Source organism: Ictalurus punctatus, chromosome 25 (genome assembly GCF_001660625.3).
Source record: "Ictalurus punctatus breed USDA103 chromosome 25, Coco_2.0, whole genome shotgun sequence".
Lineage (NCBI taxonomy): Eukaryota > Metazoa > Chordata > Actinopteri > Siluriformes > Ictaluridae > Ictalurus > Ictalurus punctatus.
In genome coordinates, this window is record NC_030440.2 from 12482273 (window position 1) to 12498551 (window position 16279).

At 40.1% G+C, this 16279-nt stretch overlaps 1 protein-coding gene across 3 annotated transcripts in view; it reads left to right on the forward strand.

Annotated features, from left to right (window-relative positions):
• pde4dip (phosphodiesterase 4D interacting protein) overlaps positions 1–16279 on the forward strand; it is an 87162-nt gene that overhangs the window by 22773 nt on the left and 48110 nt on the right. For all 3 annotated transcript variants that reach the window (XM_053675751.1, XM_053675749.1, XM_053675750.1), the window contains exons 4-9: positions 4688–4801; positions 6692–6768; positions 9319–9424; positions 9676–9818; positions 9904–10060; positions 12421–12474. In XM_053675751.1, coding sequence (XP_053531726.1) covers positions 4688–4801; positions 6692–6768; positions 9319–9424; positions 9676–9818; positions 9904–10060; positions 12421–12474 — 651 coding nt within the window. The remainder of the gene's footprint in view (positions 1–4687; positions 4802–6691; positions 6769–9318; positions 9425–9675; positions 9819–9903; positions 10061–12420; positions 12475–16279) is intronic.

The following is a 16279-nucleotide window of genomic DNA, read 5'->3' on the forward strand; positions in this document are numbered from 1 at the left end:
ATCACCTCAGCAGCAATGGTACTTGAGTACTCCAATTAAGAACAACGAGCTATGGCCGCTACGCCTGTGCCACATGTTCACCACCGATTTTATGCCTGATTTACTGCTGCTGTTCAATAAAGACACAGCAGTTCTCAGCCTGTCAGTGTGTGTGTGTGTGTGTGTGTGTGTGTGTGGGTGTGTGTGTGTGTGTGTGTGTGTGTGTTTAAGTGAACACATGTGCCATGCCCTTCAGCAATGTTAAAAGCAACACTGGAAAACTGACATAAACACAGAAGTTGCCCCCAAACAATACTGCTTTACTGGACTGTAAAATTGCAGCTAATGTTATAGCTTCTGGATTTGGTTGAGAGTCGGTGAGCTCGGACCTTTTTCATGCTTAAACACGTCCTTTGGAGCATTTCATGGAACACACATGATGTATGGAGTGCTTTAATTATTTAACATTTTGATTCACAATTCTGTTGATATGAAATTGGTCAAACAAAGCTGATCACTTTTTAATGTGACTTTGATCAAATAAATATGTTTGATTGATCTCAAGAAGAGAACTTTTTTTTGGTTGCTTGATTGTCTGTTTGTTTTTTAGGAAAGAATAGGCGATTGTCTCTTGTGTTTAATTCGGGATGCTCTCATTGGTCTCTGAAAGCTGTTCAGAGACATAACTGTCTGCTTTCTGGTCTTTTAAACAATGCCCATTTTGAATTTCTCTGAGAATTTTCCGACATCTGGTTAGGGCATCGTAGAGCTCAATACATCAGTTGAGTTCAAAAGGGAGAGAACATTTGTATGTATTTCTAGCTCGGTGAGGTGCGAACGATCATTTATTATCTTGCTATGTGTTTATTCTGAAAGTTCACTGCTTTTAAATGATAAAGATCATTGTAGGAAGCTTGTATTAGTACAAATAATACTCATTTAATGCTTCTACCTAAATTCTCAAATAATTGTATTATTTATTTATTTATTTATTTATTTTTTGCCTCAGCCTAGCAAGAGAGCACAGATTAACGACATGTAATAATTATAATGGATTAATGTTTAAAGTGAAACAGTGTAAAGGCACATTTTATAAGACTTTACAAGACTTTATAAGATGTCTGGCATCCCAACCACTAGGTGGCACAGGTTAATTTTGCACTGAAAAAAAAAAAAAAAAAAAAATCAAACATCGAAAAGCGCAAATATTTAGAATTCTAGTCAAATGTATGTAGTATTTCCTATAATAATATCACCGCAAACCAAATATAAGATTATTAAACCTATTTCTAGACATTTGACCTAATTTCAAGTTTTAAATGTTCTTGTTCTATTGGCTGATCATTTTGCTTCTTCGCAGAAATAAATGCTTAAAATTTTGGGAAAAAAAAAAAACAACAAAAAAGAAAAACCATCTGCCAATAGAAGAATCTGATTTCAAGGTTGAAACGAGTCAGGTATTTCTAGAAACAGGTTTGATAATCTTATATTTGGTTCACATAATCATAAAATATTCAAGATATCTTGCTAAGATGTATTTTTTAAAAGTGTATTTAGAAATTTACAAACATTGGCATGCTGAAGTACAAATTCAACGTCTATAATTCTACACGAAGGAGGTTTCAGAGCTTTAATGATTATCTGGGAGTGGAAAATAAAAATATAAAAGCACAACAGTCAACAAATCCTTTTTAATGGTGTAACTCATAATGACATATAACTTTTCACGTGAGACTCGTAGTGTTGGCGATTTGTTTGCAATAGATGGTGAAAATACATGCTTATTGCGTTGTTATCTCATATTAACTTTTATGTTTCCTGGTGTGTGTGTGTGTGTGTGTGTGTGCGTGTGTGCATGCACAGCTCATAAGCTGAGTTTCTCTAATCACTCCATGTCCAAACGTGTCCAAAACGATGATTTTCGCCAGTATAGCAAAAATACCGAGCTTCTAAAAGCCGAAGACCTCTGACTGATCGCAGTCAGTGGTCGAATCAAGCAGGACAGGCCACTCCTTTACAGTGTAAACAGAACAGAGGGCTTTTGATTCGTTTAGGATTTGATTTAAGCCAGAGAGACTGCATTATACAGACTTGCAAATATACACACAAACAAAACGGGCTTTACTTCGTCGATTAGCCGAGATATGACACATGAAAGAGGATATCTATTACATATAAATCACACTGCATACTTAAGAAAGACATCATAAAGGTGGTGTGTCTGGTTTATTTGACAAATTGGAAAGGCTTTGAGCTGTTTTCCAAGCTGCTCGTGTATTTAAATCAATCTGTTGTAGCCACAGTGGAAGTCGCTTAGAGCTGTTTTAAGTGTCGTTATTGATTTCTAAGTTATTAGGTGCTGACAGAGGATTCATATTCTTGATATTCTACATGGAAGTACGTTTTTTTTTGATTCAGGACCACATGAAGCAGTTTCCATGACGTGTCCTCCTGTGTCTTGATAAATGGGTTAGTTGCTTTACTAGCTCACGAGAGGCTGTCATTGACGTTCAGGGAGCGATCCCAGATCTGAATTCCACAGTGACAGCTGAAACAAGACGCTTCGCAAAAAATAACCCAGCGCTCCTGTCTGACAGGGTCTGTTTCATATGCACTCAAGACTTTTTAATACCATACTGCCCCCTTATGGTCAGACACAACTGTGTGGAAGTTAACTAACTAAATAACTAAAGGACTAACTAACTAACTAACTAAATAAATGAACATCCATCCTGATGTCCTACCTCTGGATGGAGCTCTCATCAACTGGAGACTACAGCCTGGAGATTGCTTAGGATGGTACTGCTTGAAGTACCATGAAAATGGTTTTGGACCTCAATTACACATGGAGGTTCTCGCTGTGGTTGTTCCTATGGCCTTAGGACTGCAATTACCATATGCAGTTTTGTCTCCTTTAGTGAACAGTGGACTAGTTCAACAAACAGACTTCATGTTAAAACCATAATGAACTTTCCTTTACTTTCACACTATCCGTTGTTACCCAGATGAGGACGAGGTCCCTTCTGAGTCTGGTTCCTCTCAAGGTTTCTTCTCATATCATCTTAGGGAGATTTTCCTCACCACCGTCGCCACCAGCTCACTCAATAGGGATAAATTCACACACTTAAAATCTGTATCCTGTGTTTATATGTTTCTGTAAAGCTGCTTTGAGACAATGTCCATTGTTAAAAGTGCTACACAAATCAAACTGAATTGAATTGTACTGAACTGAACATACATACATGCAGTGGGGTCCAAAATTCTGAGACCAGATTGAAAATCTGGTAAACAAACGAAAGGAAATGTTCAATATTCAATATTCAACACGGTGCACTTTTTCTAGTTCACGGTTTAAATATAAACTAAGGTGTGATATTGACCACGTTAACTCCTTTGTACAAAAGGTCAGATTTTCCGTGAGTCTTATCCCTTCTGTCGAAGGAAGTGTTCAGACGAAACGCAGATGGATTTGATCTAACGTGGATCACAAGGTTTTGTGACTCTGCATCAGTGCTGACACACCGTCGTCAAGGCAAAATGGGAACGTACCAAATACTCTGAAATTCTAGTAAATATTTCCACGATTCTAGTTTTTGCTCAAGTTATTGCTGATGATATTATTAGTAATGCAAACATTTGTGTTAAATTGAAACGTTGCATTTTCACTAGTGGGGCTCAGAAAACGCTGTGTACTGTATATATAGCACATGAGGGCAAATAATTACAACAATAAAGAAGTGCGAAATCCTTTTGTGTGTGTGTGTGTGTGTGTGTGTGTGTGTGTGTGTGTGTGTGTGTGTGTGTGTGTGTGTGTTTGTTCATAATACATTTCACATTTGACAGCTGGCTCCTCAAAGCCACGACTCATCTAGACATTTTCATTCCGCGTATTCGATTAATCAGCTGCACATGTGCAACACGATCTGCGCCGACGGCTGAAACAAGCTTTCTGCTTTTAAAACGAATGAAAACTGAGAACATGCTCCGTATCTGGCGCTGATTAATAACTGCTCGGACGTGTTCGATGCTTGTTTTTATCGTGCTGTACGTACATAATTGTGTTAACGCCGTGTGGGTGCACAACTCGAATGTGCAGTAGTGAACTATAACTTATGGTACGACTACTACTACAACAACAACTACTACTACTACTACTACTACTTCTGCTACACACACACACACACACACACACACACACACACATGCATGAAGCGTATGGTCATGCCAACCAGATAGAGAGACGGAGAGAGTGTGGGCCTATATCCAGTTGTCTCCTGTGTGATTTGATGGGTTGAATAACAGGAACACCAGGAGGTGTGTGTGTGGTGTGGTGTGTGTGTGTGTGTGTGTGTGTGTGTGTGTGTGTGTGTGCACTGCTCCTGCCTGGCAGAGATTCTTATGTTAAAAAAAGCAACACACCCTGCTAAACCCCCACCACCACCACCACCCTGCATGCATCAAACTTTTCTGAGCAGGAGGTCCCTGTCCTGTCTCACTTCCAACTCGCTGTTGTTGTTGTTGTTGTTGTTGACACTGATCTACAGTGTCATGCTTTTTCGTTTTGTCTGTTTCCTCAATTAGATTCACGAGTATAATGTATTACTTTTCATTTTCTTTTGTGTGTGTTAGCATTTTATAGTCAGTTTTTTGAGGCAGGGATGAGGGGAAACACAGAATGACATCTAACGGCTATCGTACTATCTCGCAGCACCTCAATGACCTGAAGAAGGAGAACTTCAGCCTGAAGCTGCGCATCTACTTTTTGGAGGAAAGGATCCAGGGGAAGTTTGAGGACGGAAGCAGCGAGGATGTACACAAGAAGGTCAGTAGAGCCGAATAAAACCAATGGAGCAGCCGGCGATAAAGCGGTCAGGCTTCTGTATTAATAAATCCTGCTGGAATGGAATCTCAGGATTTTTTCCATCGGGTACGTGTCTGTCGGTTATGCGGTACCTCAAAACAGTTGAATATTAGTGGAATGCAGGCTGATTCGTGTTAGATATCGAAGCGTGTTTTTCGTTTAGTCTCGCTGTGAGACTCCTGTGAATGAAATGTGAAAGGAGTTATGCAGCCAGTTGCGTAGATACTCAAAAGTGAGAAATGGTCCTGACACCAGCAGGGAGCCATTTGATTGGTTCAGCAGGTCAGCGCAACTGTTTTCAAACTGCAGTAGTGGAAGGAACATACGGTAGAGGACATCATATACACTTTCATACAAATTACACACTCCGCATTCACACTTTCATACGCATTATACACACTCCGCATTCACACTTTCATACGCATTATACACACTCCGCATTCACACTTTCATACGAATTACACACTCCGCATTCACACTTTCATACGAATTATACACACTCCGCATTCACACTTTCATACGCATTATACACACTCCGCATTCACACTTTCATACGAATTACACACTCCGCATTCACACTTTCATACGCATTATACACACTCCGCATTCACACTTTCATACGCATTATACACACTCCGCATTCACACTTTCATATGAATTACACACTCCGCATTCACACTTTCATATGAATTACACACTCCGCATTCACACTTTCATATGAATTACACACTCCGCATTCACACTTTCATACAAATTACACACACTCCGCATTCACACTTTCATACGCATTATACACACTCCGCATTCACACTTTCATATGAATTACACACTCCGCATTCACACTTTCATACAAATTACACACACTCCGCATTCACACTTTCATACGAATTATACACACTCCGCATTCACACTTTCATACGCATTATACACACTCCGCATTCACACTTTCATACGAATTACACACTCCGCATTCACACTTTCATACGAATTATACACTCCGCATTCACACTTTCATACGAATTATACACACTCTGCATTCACACTTTCATACGAATTACACACTCCGCATTCACTTTCATACGAATTACACACTCTGCATTCACACTTTCAAACAGATTTTTAATTAATATCAGTTTTGATTATTTACAGTAGGGAATCTTTCTTCTCTGTAGCATGATTACATTATACTTTTTTTTGGAATTGGATCCACTGCCAGCAGAAAGTAAGAGCTATTCCTGCTTGACCTTCTCAAACTGACCTGCTCTCTCTGTTCTAAATGAAAAGAGGCCCACTGACCCACATGCACTAAATCTGAGCTAGCAACATAAAAGTTATTCTGGAGTGCAACTGTAATGGTGAACTCGAACTTGGAGAGAGTAGGAGACAGTGCATGCATGTGGTGGGGGTGAGCAGGTGGCTACTGTCTATCCGGCTATTTTTGTCTCACCCAGGAGACTGTTCGGAGTGTACAGAGCTTCAGTAACTAGGCATCAACATTAATTAAAAAAAAAAAAAAAAAAAGCCTGAGTGCATTTTACAGATCAGTCTGGCACTGAAAGGTCTGAAACGTACACTTCAGCTTGAGAGAAATAAACTCTAGTGGTTACTCTGTGTGGAAAATGATATCAAATTATAGTTGTTTGGAACTGGAGCTTATTTATTTTGGTCAAATGAAATGCTTATAATAATAATAATAATAATGATAATAATAATAATAATAATAATAATAATAATAATAATAATAATAATAATAATAATAATGCTTTTGAAATAAGTGGGCATGTAAGGGTTAAATGGCATGGTGGAAAAGATTCCAGATGATGTCCTGAAGCTATTTTTTTCACTTTGCAGAACATTGAGCTGCGGGTCGAGGTGGAGAGCTTGAAGCAGGAGCTACTGGAGAAACAACAGCAGCTTGACAAGGCCCTGTAAGTACTACTGAATTAGTGTTAAGAAGTCAGTATACACTTTATTTACTGCACTTAGTGCATTGTCACATATTAGTTTTGTACCACATTGTTATGCACTAGAATATATTTTCACATTAGAAATAAATACACTTTTAACAATGCATTATTATCTGAAACAGTAAAAGTACTGTATAGAGCTGGTGCATTTCCCTGCAGTACAGTGCTGTCGAACTCTCGATTGTGGAAAAAAGTGAAAAGTGTGGATTCATTTTCAGTAACAGCACAATTCTGAGCACAATAGTGCCATGTCAGGCCCCATGACACCACCTGATCTGTTTTTCACCTGATTCTTCTAGAACAGCACATCCCAAAGTGTTAGGGATTTATTCACACCATATGAGGCATATATGAATGCTTTATACATACCTGTCTTATTTTGAAGGTATTTTTAATGATTATGCTTTTTTTTTGTTTACTACATGGAATATTCCTACAGTTATTAGCATGTGTGTGCAATGTTACTTGGCACCCTTGAATAAAGTGAGACTCTTGAGCAAACACACACACACACACACACACTTTTGACACTGCTGATGAACTGATACAAAAGGCCACAGGATAACTGCCAGACCTTCATCAGACACTTCTGCAGTGAAGTGGAAGCTTTCACACGATCCAACAGTTGCCTGAGTGATATTTCGTTGAGGGACGCTATTTGAAAACTCTCCCACATGAACACACACACACACACACACACACACACACACACACACACACACACACACACACACACACAAACAACTGTATGGAACGCTGACCTTGTCCAGTGTCTAACCACACAGCCAAGCTGCTCATATGTTGTCAGAGCCCTAGTGACTGTGTTTTAGGAAATGACTTGCACATACAGGTAGGTTTTAGGGACTTAACATGAGCACTTTTCAATGACCTTCCTTGTTTAGCCTCACATGATGTGACATCATTATGATGTAAAGTGCTGTAAAAGTGCTAAGTCACAATTCTATCGATCGCTGCGTTTTGCACTCCTACTATCGAGCCACACATGATTTTATGGAGATATCAGTGATCCTGACCCTGCTTTCCAGACCTGCCTGAACCATCCTGATGTCCTACCTCTGGATGGAGCTCTCATCAACTGGAGACTACAGCCTGGAGATTGCTGAGGATGGTACCGCTTGAGGTACCATGGAAATGGTTTTGGACCTCAATTCCACATGGATGTTCTCGCTGTGGTTGCTGGGACTACAGTTGCTACTGTGGCCTTAGGACTGCAATTACCACATGCAGTTCTGCACTCAGGTCTCCTTTAGTGAACAGTGGATTAGTGCAACAAAACAGACTTCACGTTAAAACCCATAGTGAACGTTCTTTTACTTTCACACTATCCGTTGTTACCCAGATGAGGACGAGTTCCCTTCTGAGTCTGGTTCCTGTCAAGGTTTCTCCCTCATATCATCTTAGGGAGTTTTTCCTCGCCACCGTCGCCACCAGCTCGCTCAATAGGGATAAATTCACACACTTAAAATCTGTATCCTGTGTTTATATGTTTCTGTAAAGCTACTTTGAGACAATGTCCATTGTTAAGAGCGTTATACAAATCAAACTGAATGGAATTGAACTGATGGTAATGCTGTTCTTGCCAAACATCAGAATTCATGCAGATGTGTTTCTGTTAGACCCCTAAGTGCGAAAATGAAGGTTTATTTCTGATCTCAATTTCTCAGCTGCGGTCACGTTCAATTTGACACTTACAGAGCACTATTCTTTCGGAAATAGTGGCTGGTGTGGTACTATAGGTCCAGTCAAACAGTTTGGTACTATAGGGTCAGAACTGTGTTGGTTGTTAGGAGCAAACAGCAGCAAGTCTGGAGAAACAGCCCAAGTGGTGTAGGCCAGTGTACCCCAGTGGTGTAGGCCCCCCCCTCTCTCTCTCTCTCTCTCTCTCTCTCTCTCTCTCTTAACCATGGACGCGAATAGAATAGAATCTTAAAGGTCTAATTATACAAATATACAATTGTCCATCCATCCATCCATTTTCTGTACTGCTTATCCTACACTGGGTCACAGGGAGCCTGGGAACTTGGGGCACAAGGCAGGCGACATCCTGGACAGGGTACCAACCCATTACAGGGCACACTCACACACTCACACACTACAGACAGTTTGGAAATGCCAGTCAGCATACAACACATGTCTTTGGACTGGGGGAGGAAACCGGAGTACCCGGAGGAAACCCTCGGCGCTCGGGCAGAACATGAAAACTCCACACACACACACACACACACACACACACACACACACACACACACACACACGGGGTAGAGGTGGGATTCAATCCCCCAACCCTGTGGGTGCAAGGGAAACATGCTAACCACTCAGCCACCTTACTATTATACAATTTTGTAGTATACATTTAGAAGTCAGGGATGATTCATTGCCTGATTTTTTTTCACTTTCACAAATTTATTGTGCTTTCCTGAATCTAATACAAAGTCACACTTCTTTCACAACAACGCTCCCTAAAGTTCATTTTATTCTTTGCCCCCAAAGCACAACAAAGACACCGCCTAATCAGGATGAAGCTGATGAGGAGAGGCAGCAGGAGATCTCCCACATCCAGGAGGTCCTTGAGAACAAGATCCAGCTGTTGCAGGAGGTATATCCAGCTGTTTTTAAACCTTTTTTTTGTTGTTTGTTTTTTTACAATTACATCCATATTTAAGACATTCAAAGTTTGTTTATTTTATATATTATATCTTCAGCTCTTAGTAACCTGCTGCCCAAACTGGTCTTTAATAATTTTATATTTTTGGAGATATTAAAACATCTATCCTTGTCTTCTCCTTCCATAAAGTGCATTACATTTACAGAAGGACTTACTGACTGCTTTTATGATCTGGCCATCAGGATGCTAAGCTTGCTCGAAGTGAAGCTGAAAAAATGGCTTCGTTGGCTGCCTCGGAGTCCCAGCGCTGTGTGGATCTGGAGAACCGCATGACGGTGATGGAGAATAAAGACACACGGGAGGAAATTCTGGCTGAAAAAGAGAGGTAAGCAAACACAAGTCATGTGAAAAGGCAGATCTAGCGTCGGTATACCGTATGCACATGTAAATCTATGCATCTGCGCTCGCAGGCGGATTCAGACATTAACCGAGGCTGTGGTCAGTAAAGAGGAGGAAGTAACATCTCTGCATGAAGAGAAGGACATGCTTACTCACAGAGTAACTCAGCTGGAGGAAGAGCTGCAGGTCGTGAACAAGTCGCTTCAGGAGAAAGACAAGGATGCAAAGGTATGCTGGCAACTTACATAGCTGAAATACTACAGTATAGCCACATAAAGAAACAAAATAAAAAATACAGCCACTTTATTAGGAACGCCTGTACACCTGCAGATTCATGCAATTATCCAATCAACACATGGCAGCAGCGCAGTGCATCAAATCATGCAGATACAGGTCAAGAGCTTCAGTTAACAGCTAAAGACTTGGAAAAAGAAACATGTCCTGGTATTTTTCCAAGACGTTTTCTAACCTCTGTCATCAACGAAGTGTTTCCGGCTGTGAGACAGTTTCTGAAATAATAATGACAACCATGCCAAAGTCGCTGGGATCACATTTTCCCCCATTCTGATGTTTGATTTGAATATTAACTAAAGCAGTGAGTATATACAGTCAGGTCCACAATTTCAGTGGACAGTCAGTATATACAGTCAGGTCCACAACGCTGTACACCACCACAGTGAAGCAACCAAGATGTGATTGAAGTGTAGACTTTCAGCTGTAATTCAAAGGGTTTAACAAAAATATTGCATTAAACGTTTAGGAATTATAGACATATCCCCCTAACCACACCCCACCCTCAATTTTCACAGGCTCAAAAGTAATTGGACAATCGACTGATAAGCAGTTTCATGGCCATGTGTGGCCTGTTTTCTCGTTGTTTCGTGACAAATTAAGGAGATAAATGGTCTGGAGTCAATTCCAAGTGTTGAATTTGCATTTGGTAGCTGTTCATGGGAACTCTCAATATGAAGCCCATTGAGGTGTTGATGCAAGTGAAGGATGCCATTATTAGGCTGAAAAAAAACAAAACAGATCTATCAGAGAGAGAGAGAGCAGAAACTTTAGGAGTGGCCAAATCAACAATTTGGTACATTCTTTAAAAAAAGGAATGCACTGGTGCGCTCAGCAACACCAAAAGGCCTGGAAGACCACGGAAGACAACTAAAGTAGATGAATGCAGATTTCACGGTACAGATGGATAATGACTCAAAAATGGTAGGTAGTCTGCACTTATATAGCGCTTTTATCCAAAGTGCTTTACACTGTGTCTCATTCACCCATACTCGGACATCAGTGCTAGTAGAGCTGCCATGCAAGGCGTTAACTTGCCATTGGGAGAAACTTGGGGTTCAGTGTCTTGCCCAAGGACACTTCGGTATGTGGAGTCACGTGGGCTGGGAATCGAACCGCCAACCCTACGATTAGTAGACAATCCGCTCTACCTCCTGAGTGTCACATAAATTGTGAGCATTGTCCCTTCTGTGGACCTCAATGAACCAAAAGAATAAAGGAAAAACCTACAAGCAGTTCAGTGTTTCATTAACATTAATAAACAAATCGACATACCGTGAAAGCAACCCAGGGGCTTCTTTAGGCAAAGAAATGAAATGTTCTTAAATGTCTGATGACCTCAACTCAGTTGAGCTGCGTTTCACTTACTGAAGACAAAACTGAAGACAGAAAGACCCACAAACAAGCAGCAACTGAAGGCAGCTGCATTAAAAGCCTGGCAAAGCATTTCAAGGGAGCAAACTCAGCATTTGATGATGTCATGGATTTGCATCCAAGTATTAAAAATAATCCTAACATTTATAATGATGTTAGTTTGTTTAAAGACTTTTGAGCCTGCAAGGGACTCTGTAAATAATGCCTGTAAATCCTAAACAGTTCATTCAATAGTTTTGTTAAACCCCTTGAATGAAAGCTGAAAGTTTACACTCGATTGCTTCATTTCAAAGCCGTTGTGGTGGTGTACAGCGGCAAAATGATCAAAACTATGACGCTGTCTCAATACTTATGGGCCCGGCCGTATGTCATCGTTCTATGTCTTTTGGACAAAAACAAACCAAAAGTCAGTTGAAAGAAAATATTTGTCACTGACACAATATTAAATGTGCAGTGTGTGTGTTATTTATGTGTAAATGATTCCTGGTTCAGGATCCAAACTACAATAAAACTCGAATGTAGTGTGGTTTGTTCAGTGTGATTACAGGCCAGTGCACAACATCATTCAACTTTTACCAAATGGCTGCAACGGCTCAGATATCTGCATGTATTTATAAACACACACACACACACACACACACACACACACACACACACACACACACACACACACACACACACACACACAGTATGTGTGTCAGTAAGCACCATAGCATACATAGCCTACTGCAATGGGGTTTTTTTTTCCAAAGATGAAATTATAAATATGTACAGTGTCTCTGTTTTCAAATGACATGTGCACCTATTCCTATGAGTAAATATAAAGTGTATGAATAATATGACTATACAGTGCAGTTCTCTGCCAGGATGCTTTATCCCTCTCATTTATATCAATAAGCAAATTTTCACCAATCTTTTAACAGATTCTCAAGGACAAATTGGAGTATGGGAAAAATGTCAAGCAACTTGAAATGCAGGTCAGAACTGGAATCTATCTATCTATCTATCTATCTATCTATCTATCTATCTATCTAGTATTTATTTATCCACACAAGAGCATGTATGATGAGTTGGTCTTACTGTAAGTATCGGCCTAGAGTGAGTCATTTGCCTATATGATTTGGTTTTGTATTATTATTATTATTATTATTATTATTATTATTAATAATAATAATAATAATAATAATAATAATAATAATAATATGTTCTTGTTGTTGTTGTTGTAGTTAATGGGCAGTGAGAGAGTGACATCTAGTGGACTTGTTTTATAAGTGATTGATGATGCTGCAGGTTTTGGAAACCACACACGCACGCGCGCACACACACACACACACACACACACACACACACACACACACACACAAATTCAAGCCCATAAAACACCAAGCCACATTTGTCTTTATTTGTATTTGTTTTCTTGTATATTTGTGTTTTTGAGAATCTACCCCTGTGCATGAGGTCAGTTAAATGGAGTGCCACTTTAAACTGCCTGCAGAACCCAATGTCATCTCTTTATAAAAATCTCCAAATTCTTTTCCTAAATAAAACAATTTTCCACATAGAGAGCCAGTGTAAAAGTGATCATTAATCTAGGCCGATGTAGCGTTCATGTTAAATATTTATGTGACCTGTGTGTATCATTTGTAATGTTTTGTCAGCAATTTTTTTTATTGCTTTTCAAACATTGTGGTCTCACTTGCTTGGTCTTTTGAATTTGGGCACTAGAGAAGAAACGGTAGGCAGCTGAAACTTCCAATGAGTTTCTCCGACTCTTTGCTTTTTCTGTGAACTGAAGCAATAAACAGTGAGATCATGTTAGTAAAAAAAAAAAATGCACTGATGCATTTGCTGATTAGGATAAATAGTTTTATGATTAGGGCTTGTTTATGGGGCAGCACTGTTATGGCGTCCTGTCTCTTTTGCCTAATACCCAGAGGCACTTTGGGTGATAAATTCACATAGTGACACCAAACAAACCTCCTAAATGTCCAAACTTTTCCCAAATACAAAAGAATAGCTCTCTGTATTCAGTGGATAATATGATTCATATGGCCATGTGCTTGTTTTGTCAGAAATGTATTTGTGTTCTGCATGTTAGCAAAAGTATCAGTGCTGCTGGAGAAGTCATTTGTGTAATGAAGAAAGCATGAACTGCACTCATTCTCCTAGTGGAGACAGATATAAACTTTATAAAAGTGGTGGTTAAATATAGACCTCTGGTCTGCTGGACTGATTTAACAGACAGGAACATTTCCCTGAATGAACCGGTCCTATTTTCCCCCCAGACATTGTGATGGTAATGCTTACTGCAGTTTCCATCTCTGAGGTTTCATGAAGGAATTTCATTTTAAACCACAAAACCTGTCATGTGACCGTGTCATCAATATTTGGTTTAGGACACAGGTTTCCAATACTGGTCCTGTACATTTAAGTGTTTTCCTACTGGTGCAGTGCCATAGCAGTCTCACAGCTTCAGGTTCCTGGTTTAATCCTGAGCTCAGGTTACTGTCATGTTCTCCCTGTGTCTATGTGGGTTTCCTCCAGGTTCTCCCAAAAACATGATAGTGAGTAAACTGGCTATGCGATATTGCCCCTGAGTGTGAATGTGTGTGCGATAGATGTGTGTTTCTACTTTACACCAAGCGTTCCTGGGAAAAGCTTCGGATCCACTGTGATGTTGACCAAGATGAAGCAGTTAATGAAGCTGAGTGAAAGAATGAACGATTCAACTAATCAGCTAATTCACAGCCCTTCTTGAGGTGTGTGTGTGTGTGGGTGAGAGAGAGAGAGAGAGAGAGAGAGAGAGAGAGAGAGAGAGAGAGAGAGAGAGCAGGGAAAACGCTAAAATGTGTAGAACAGGGTGTTCTCCAGCACCAGGGTTAGGAGCCTGTGCTTTAAAAGGATAGTTCACCCAAAAATGAAAATTCTGTCATCAATTACTCACCTTCATGTGGTTCCGAACCCATAAGACTTTCGTTCATTTTCAGAACACAGAGGAAGACATTTTAATGAAATCTTTAATGAATTTTTTGTCCCTCCATTTAAGTAACCAAAACTTTCAAGCTCCAAATAAGTTCATAAAGGCATCATAAAAGTAATTCAATTTTATGAAGCGATACGAATGCTTTGTGTGCACACAAAAATAGTCTTTATTCACAAAATATCTTCACTTCTGCGTAGATCTCAGACACGTTCACGGGAGAACCACGACACATGCGTGTTGTGTTGACGTGAGAGCGGACAAAAAAAAAGCAAGTCCTCCTGTATGTTGAAATCTGCAGACATCTTTATTACAAAGATTGTTCTATGTCAACGGTCCCCAAGCACTGGGTCGCGGCCCAGTACCGGCCGTGGAAGAGTTGCTACCGGGTCGTAAGAACGAAAAAATGCCTAGGCTATATGTGATGCCACTGTATTATTTATTGTGTGTTTCCCTTTTTAAGAGTCACTATCCAAATTTACATAGGCGTGATTTCAGAAAACATTGGTTCCACACGTTCAGGTCCAGCTAATAATAACATGAGTGTGAAACAAACATCGCATGAAAGTTCCTTTAGTGGAGGAGGTAAGAAAAGACCAAACGAGGGAAAGAAAGAACCTGGGCCTTCTTTCTCCCAGCTGGCCTGCGATTACATCAGCTTTGCTATCAACTGAGTTTGAGCGTTACTTCCCACATGCAACTGATCCAAGAATTGCAAAGGAATGGATCCATGACCGATTTTGCAAATGTACCCTGCGAATCATCCATCTCAGTGCATGAAGAGCATCAACTCATTGAGATCGCAAATGACGGCGGGTTGAAAAGTATGTTTCAGACATCCTCCCTTGCAGTCTTCTGAATCAAAGTGAAAACTGAGGGTTTTTCTGCACTGACAGCCATTACACCAAAGTTACGGAGCAGACTAGACATTTGCAACATACTTCGAGTCTCACTGTCACCCATCCCTCCTTGTTGGGACCATATTATTGCAAGGAAATAAGCCCAGTGCTCCCACTGACTGTTATGGTGAGTTGTAATATTTTGTTTTAGTTTGTTGTCGCATGCAGTTGATATGAGGACATAATTTGACGATTTCAACCAGTCCATGCAGTAAAAACGATTGGAGATCCCTGTTTTATGTGACTCAGCTTGTGTACAGCGTCCCTCGTTCTCTACTGTAAACAGTGCAACGCTTCCGGGCCCTGTAGTACCACGAGAATGGATGACAACACGACACGCGTGATCTATGCGGATGTAACATTATTTTCTGAATAAGTCTTAATTTGAGGTTGTTGTTTTTTTTTTGCACACACAAAGCATTCGTATCACCTCATAAAACTAGGATTAAACCACCGGAGTCAAATGGATTACTTTTACGATGCCTTAATGAACTTTTTGAAGCTTGAACGTTTTGGTTACTGTACTGTAAAATGGAGGGACAGAAATTTCCCAGGTTTCATAAAAAAAAAAAGTCTTCATTTGTGTTCTGAAGATGAATGCAGGTCTTATGGATTAGGAGTAATTGATGACAGAATTGACATTTTTGGGGTGAAGTGTCACTTTAATGAAGTAAGCTTGAGATCACATGTGGGTGCTTGTCATATCAAAAGCCATGACAAAGCAGCACTTTCACTTCTCTGTTAGGAGAAAATAAGCCAAGCGCTTGCATGCTCAAAAGCATACAGGTTCAAACCTTTAACTGTTCAAACCCTCAATAAAATTACGATTTGTAACACTAACACGACCATGACGTCATGGTTCTCTTGATTAGGCAGTGTCACTCGGATGCACGGCTGCTCTGT